The 6,916-nt window shown below is 32.9% G+C and overlaps 2 protein-coding genes across 2 annotated transcripts; both read right to left on the reverse strand.

Moving 5' to 3' along the window:
• Positions 1–608: 608 nt before the first annotated feature.
• On the reverse strand, positions 609–1,341 carry LOC118049034 (cysteine-rich receptor-like protein kinase 44). Its single transcript, XM_073412622.1, has 3 exons — positions 1,243–1,341; positions 883–1,093; positions 609–727 (listed from the first exon to the last, which is right to left on the reverse strand). Exons 1-3 carry the CDS (start codon positions 1,339–1,341, stop codon positions 609–611), a joined length of 429 nt encoding a protein of 142 aa, XP_073268723.1.
• A 717-nt stretch (positions 1,342–2,058) lies between these two features.
• Positions 2,059–2,588, reverse strand: LOC140956150 (cysteine-rich receptor-like protein kinase 14). Its single transcript, XM_073412623.1, has 2 exons — positions 2,235–2,588; positions 2,059–2,142 (listed from the first exon to the last, which is right to left on the reverse strand). Exons 1-2 carry the CDS (start codon positions 2,586–2,588, stop codon positions 2,059–2,061), a joined length of 438 nt encoding a protein of 145 aa, XP_073268724.1.
• Positions 2,589–6,916: the final 4,328 nt, after the last annotated feature.

Below are 6,916 nucleotides of genomic sequence, written 5' to 3' on the forward strand. Positions count from 1 at the left end.
CACTGAAATGGTACATTTACAGATCTTAGTTGCAATGGTGCGAATCATAAGCATTCAGTATTCGCACCTCTTCCATTATTGCTATAAATTAGACTTACAAGGTTCCAGCGATCCTCGATGCAGCATCATGAGTTTGATCAGTTTTTCATTTAACTTTTGCCATTCCAAAATCTGAAATTTTAGCTTTCATGTTGTTGAATAAACTCAATCTAGAAGCACCTAGATGGTCAAGGAAGGCAACCACCGACCAGCCACCAACCGACCAGCCGCCAGCCACCAGCCGCAGCCGCCAGCCGCCTTCACACCGCCGGTCAACGCAGCCGCCTTTCACACCTGGAACAGTAGATTTTTCGTATTCTGAATTTATGTATAAATAGGGTGCTCAGTTATGTTATTTCGTGTGGAGAGAATTGAGAGGAACACTTGTAAGAGAAAGAGAGAGAGAGGGCGTGTAATTGTAAGCTTTTGTGTTGTAATTGTAAGCTTCGGTTTTGTGTAATAAAACCAGTGTGTTTTATCCCCTCTGAGTGTTTCAAAGCCACCACCAGTGGCTCCTCCCACCAAACACATGTTTCCATCTAACACAGAATGTTGCTAAAGGCTTGAGGTCACGATGAATAATCCGGAGCTGAGAATCTTGATGCAGGTACAGAAATCCCTCTAGCTATGCCTTCTATGATTTTGTAGCGCCTTCTCCCCAATCCAGGATGAATCGTTTTGTTTGGATCTAAGCGTTCATAAAATGAGAGCTTCAGTAACTTCGGAAAACATGTCTATAGAATTTGACACTAGTTATAATTCTCTTACAAACATGCATTGATCTTGATAAAAAAAAATGATGAGGGAAAAAAAATTATAAGATAATATGGAATTCAGTATTACCATGTATAAATTGATCGAGACTTGAATTAGGCACAAACTCGTAGATTAGAAGCTTTTCTGTTCCTTCCAAGCAGAACCCCAGTAACCTAACAAGATTCCGGTGATCAAGTTTGGCTAGTAGCCGTACCTCATTCTTAAATTCAACTTCTCCTTGCCCAGAATTACTTGATAATCTCTTTACAGCTATAGCTTGTCCGTCTGCAAGTATACCCTGAAGCATATATCCATTGAGAAAAAGAAACAGAGAAAATTAAGTGCATCAATTAGAAAAATGAATTAATTAACCTTCAAAGTTTTTTTTTTTTTTTAAATAAAAAAAAATTCGATACCGTTTAATTTTCTACTAGTATAATAAAGTACCTTGTAAACAGCACCAAAACCACCATTGTCCAAGCTTATTATCATGCAAGAGAAGTCGTTTGTTGCAAGTTTGATGTGGCGAATTTGAATTCCCAGCATTTTGTGATACTAATTTCATCGAAATCTTCACAAAAAAGCAAGTTGTTAATGTTTTGTTTCCAGAAGTTTAATTTGTAGGATGTTTGGAAGAAAAACAAATTATTCTAGTGAATTTGATTCGTATTAATGAACCCAAGCTGTTTATTATGTAAGAACCAATAAGCACTAACTTACTTTTGACCTCTTGCTTTGGCTTCCTAAAACAGAAAATGGTCAGAATAAGGATAACAAGTGCCAAGAAGATAGCTGTAGGGACGATGGTAACAATAACTGTCCGAGAAGCAGTATTCTCCTTCCCTGCCAAGCACGCCACGTTTAAGATAGAAATTACAGAAGCTGAAACTGGAAACCGTGAAACAAGTGAAATAATTTCAGTATAGAAAAAGAAGTTAGCCTACCTTTCCTGATTGTGGTATTGGTTGGCGGAGGAGAACTAATAACAAATGGAGGAGATGGTGGAGATGGAGATGGAGATGGTGACGGTGATGGAGATGGTGATGGAGATGTTACTTGAGGAAATAAGTCGTAGAAGGTATAAATCTCCCACCGAAAAACACAGTTTGGTTTCGCGACAATACCTCCTTGATTCCCGTAGCAACAACTTTTATAGTCATCTACGGATTGTTGTAGGCAAACACTGCAATTACTCGGTGATACATCAGGAGTGCCTGCATAAAAATACATAAGCTTTTTTGATTGGATGGTAGGTCTGCTGTCTCAACTGCTGGCATAAGCCTGGATGAGCCCGTGGAAGCGTTTTTTACCGTTTCTCCCAAACCACTCCAAAATTGTTGAAACTGTCTAAAAGTTGCGTCAAGGATACCCACATTATAGAAAATGCTATTAGGAGATTGCTCAAGTGATCCTAAAAAATAACGATTCGCATAACGTACAATACATGGAACTGGATTCCCTCCCCATGAAATTGCTTCTTTTTGGTTTGGACATGCTGCCATGAGAGTTTGAATAGCAGAATTGACGCAGCTGGAACAATTTTCAGCTGATGGGGAAGCCATACAGAGCACAAGACCATAAACTGTGTCATTGCCTAAACCTATTGTAGTATTATAGAAACCCCCATTGGCTGTGACATTGGCAGATAGTGAACGGAGAACAAGGTCTCGGTTTTTTGCGTAGGTGCTATTAGCTGTAAAGTTTCCTGTGTTATAACAGACTTCAGCTCTGGTAAGAGCGATGCTTACGATAATAACATGGAAAAGAAGAGAGACGATAGTTTTAGAGCCCATTTCAACAGAGGAAATATTAACTTCTGTTCACAATTCCTTTCTTCGTGAAAGAAATCCCTTGCATAGATGGTATTTTATATACCAAGAGGCTAGTGCCACATTGGCATGGCCAATTGGTTAACGATTTAGGATAAAAAAAAGAGTTACAATTTCGATGGTGTGCCATCTATTGGAAAGTACTATATATCTTGACTTTCCGCGTAAGAATCGATCAAGAAGTTTTGAGGTTAAATCGTGGGATTTTCCTAGAGAAAATTCAAGTGATTAATTGATTTATTCAAGTGATTTCTTTTCTGTTTTCATGTATCATCCATATAAATAATAATTTTTTTTTAAAAAAATCTATTTATATATCAATGCATTTATCAATGTATCATCCATTTATTTATTTATTTTATTTATTTATTGTAGTTAGGCTGCATTTTAGTTTTCTGGCAAAGGTAGTGGATTACTAAAATGATTTACCTAGTTCTTTTAATTAACAAAAAAAATATATTTATTCAACGTGCAAATAGCGTTCCCATAAGTAATAAAAAAAAATATTTAATCAATAAGAAATTCGTTTTAGTTTTATGGCAAAGGGAGTTGGGAAATGATCGGTATCACAGTGTGAAATGGCGACTTTACTTGTAGTCCCAATTCCTGACTGCTTAATTGCCTTTAGACTGTATAAAATTATTCAAAGACTCCGTGGAAGACATAGACTCAGTCCCATACTAACTTCTTGTTTGGTTTGAAGACTTACCGGATGTCCCACACTAGCGTTGCTGAATATTCATGGAGAAAAATCGAGATATTATTTGTCGACTTCAAAATTGGACCTACCAGATGTCCCACACTAGCGTTGCTGTGTTAGAGTTTCAAAACTTTGATGTTTGGAATAGCAAACAATGTCATAGTAATTAATCACTATAAACAACACGTTAGCGAATATCGGAATCACTAGCATAAATACCCACGCGCATGGTCGTAGTTACATTAGAAAATTAGTTTTAACTAGTTCCATTTGTACGTTATGATGAAGACAACAATATCAGGGAGAAGGAACAAAAAGGGACAGAAGGAGCAAACCGGAGTAGCCTGGTGTCTCTACGCTGCGGAGAAGAGGAAAATCGTCGTTGTCATCGGCAGTGGCGTAGCCACATAGGAGAATAAGGGGGCAATTGCCCCCTTAATTTTTTTTTATATTATTGTTTTGATTTTAAAAAAAAATAGGTATTGTTTTAATTATTTTGAATTAATTAAAAATTAATATTATTTAATTGAATTAACTACGGTATGTAATTAAATTTTTTTTACGAGATAAACAAACAAACATTTCAATTGTTATTAGTGAGTAAATATTGATATTTGCAAAATTAAAGGTTGGTTTTTTCTATAAAAAAAAAAAACTAATTTTTTATTTTTAAAAATAATATATTATGATAAATTTAAACTATCAATGATGATTCATATCCATGTGCATTATTTACAGCATGCTACATGGTAATGAGATATAAAATGGATTTTGATGAATTAATATGTATTTTATTATGAATTTCATATGGAAGATTTATAATTATTAAATAACTAAACTGAATTTTTTTATTATAAAAACTTAAAAGGAATAATTATAATATAAGTTTTCTCATTTTAAAAGTATTTTTAAATTAATTTTTGCTTGATATAGTATATTTGTTTTCAAATTTAATTTTTAATATATATCTATATAATATAGTATTTATTAATTAATTTGCCCCCTTATTTTTAATGCTTAGGCTCCGCCACTGGTCATCAGGCTTCCCGGTCACCACTACCGAGAACAGTCACCAGCATCACCGTCAGCTCAGCCATCCGAGATCATCGCCTCATGTAATTCTTCTCCTCTTATAGCCGCCGGTCACTGTTCATCTCTTTGCTTGTAGAACGTGCACTGTGCACATTCTGCAAGAAGAAATAAGTAGTCGGTTACCATGCATGTACACAGTAACCGGCTAATTAATTAACTGGTTAGTCATGGTGTTTTGGCAGGCTGGAACATCAGCCCTACCCACACGGCTGGGCTGAGTCCAGCCTTTTTTTGCTTCGGGCTGGAACATCAACCCAGCCACGTGGTTGGGCTAAGTCCAGCCTTGTGGCTGGGCCAATACAAGCCCAGCCCAGTTCATTTCATTTTTTTTGTGTGTGTTTTTTTTTAATATATATATATATATATATATATATATATTTGAGAATTGTTATTTTCTCACGGGTTTTTCTACGTCAATTATGATTAATATCGGTCTGTTTTTTTTATATATCGTAAAGATACAAATCCGGTATTAAAATACCTGATTTTTAAAAAAAAATATTTTTGTTTTCATGCATACAGCCAAGTCTCTCAAAGCTAAAAAATCATATTGTATTTTTTATACAACAAAGAAAACCTCAAAAATTATATAGCATGCATTTTTGGCTTTAATAACCAGTTTATTAAAGTCATGAGAACTTGGTCCATATTTCAAAAAAAAAAAAAAAATTTGGGTTTTGTTTCAATGTCTGGGATTACAAAATTTATACATAAAAGATATTCCCGGGATATTAAAAAGGTAGTTCTATTATAGACATAGACTGATTAGATTTTTTCCCCATAAGATAAGAACCTTCTTATTGAGAAGAGCTTTTCTTGAATCCTAGATGGACCAAAATGATAAGACCTTAGATTTTTTATCAGATAATAAAACAATGCATCTTACCTTAGGTAGAGCGTATTTGAGGTGCTAATACCTTCCCTTTACGCAACCAGTCTCCGTACCCAATCTCTGAGACCAGTTAGGGTTTCTAGTGACCAAAATACTAGGTGGCGACTCCCATTCTATTTTTTTTCCACTGATAAAAGACAAGAATTCCTTGTCTCCCCACATTTACCAAATATATATCCATACATTGAAGGTGGACGATTGCCACGACGCCGCACACATGCAACAAATCCTATATCACACCCAACATTGCGGCGCCCTTAAAAAATTAAATGTAAGGGAAAAAATAGAATATATGGCATCTTATTATTAAGGAAAAGATCTCGTTTTAAGAGTTGTCACCTAGTATTATAGTCACTAGAAACCCTAACTCTAACGTTGATAAATATTACGTAACAAAAAAAAAAACATATGGTATTCTTACCTCTAGTGTCAGTGAATAAACCAGTAAAATAAATTTAAAACAATGCATACATATTTTTTATTTTAATTTTTTACAAAAATAAGAAAAAAAAATGTATTGTATACCGGAGTTGCATTTCACAATAAAATCCATAGATCAAATATGCAGTGAAATATCTAAAACAAAACAACCCAAAAAAAAGTGCAAAGGACCCATAAATAAATCAACAAAGATCTTTAATTTTTTCTTGAATTTTATGATATAAAAAGGAGCTTATTTGACCGGATCATATCAAAACAAAAGGTTAATTGAGTATTCAAAGTTCCAATTTATATTGTCTTGAATCAAATTTCAAATTTATTCTCATTCATTTCATTTTTTTTTTTTTTTCTTTTTTCATCACCCTTTTTTTCCATTTTTTTTTAATTCATCACTTTTCTCATTTTTTTTTCATCATCTTTTTTTTATTATTTATCATTTTTTTATTATTTTTTAAAAATAAAATAAAAAAAAAAGTAAAAAATTGAGTTATGACAATGAACAAGCAATTAACCAATTCATTTGATATCACCATGTGGTCGATTGAGTCAAGTTAAATTCGAGGATTTGATAGTTTGAACATGGTGAATCTTGATTTGATATCAATCATATATGCATACATAATGAGGTGTATGAGTTCATTTTAATTGTGCTATCAATATAAGATATAAAAATTTAAATAATCAGTAAAAATAAACACTTAATTCTACTTTGGAAATATCTTCTAAAAAATAAAAAATAATATTTATCTATTGTATTATTTTTTAAAAAATAGAAAGCATTTCAAAATACTAACCTATTAATTATTATTTCAGATTATAGTTTTATAATTACTATTAAATTAATTGTTTTATTTGAATTAAATATTTAAAGTGATCATTTATAAAATGATTTCAACTTAGTGCATATTACTGGCTATATATATATATATATATATATATTATATATATATATATATATATATCATTTTCAATACATATTACCTCATGAAAAAATAAAAAGGTTTCATTATATTTTTTTTCTTTTATATAAATGATTTCCAATATTAACACCTGACCAATCAGAATGATGAACATGAACTGAACTCAACTGAACCCCTTACATTTTAAGGATACATCAATAGAAACCCCCATTGGCTATGACATTGGAAGCTAGTGAACGGAGAACAA

This window comes from Populus alba, chromosome 11 (genome assembly GCF_005239225.2).
Source record: "Populus alba chromosome 11, ASM523922v2, whole genome shotgun sequence".
Classification (NCBI taxonomy): Eukaryota; Viridiplantae; Streptophyta; class Magnoliopsida; order Malpighiales; family Salicaceae; genus Populus; species Populus alba.

Bases quoted from the DNA above. Each gene is read 5' to 3' on its own strand.
- LOC140956150 (XM_073412623.1), bottom strand. From the start codon at position 2,588: ATGGGCTCTAAAACTATCGTCTCTCTTCTTTTCCATGTTATTATCGTA. The intron at 2,143-2,234 runs GTACGTTATGCG...CGCAACTTTTAG, and splicing joins GGAATCCAGTTCCATGTATT to ACAGTTTCAACAATTTTGGA.
- LOC118049034 (XM_073412622.1), bottom strand. From the start codon at position 1,341: ATGCTGGGAATTCAAATTCGCCACATCAAACTTGCAACAAACGACTTC. The intron at 1,094-1,242 runs GTACTTTATTAT...TATATGCTTCAG, and splicing joins GTTTTGGTGCTGTTTACAAG to GGTATACTTGCAGACGGACA. The intron at 728-882 runs GTAATACTGAAT...ATGAACGCTTAG, and splicing joins TCTCGATCAATTTATACATG to ATCCAAACAAAACGATTCAT.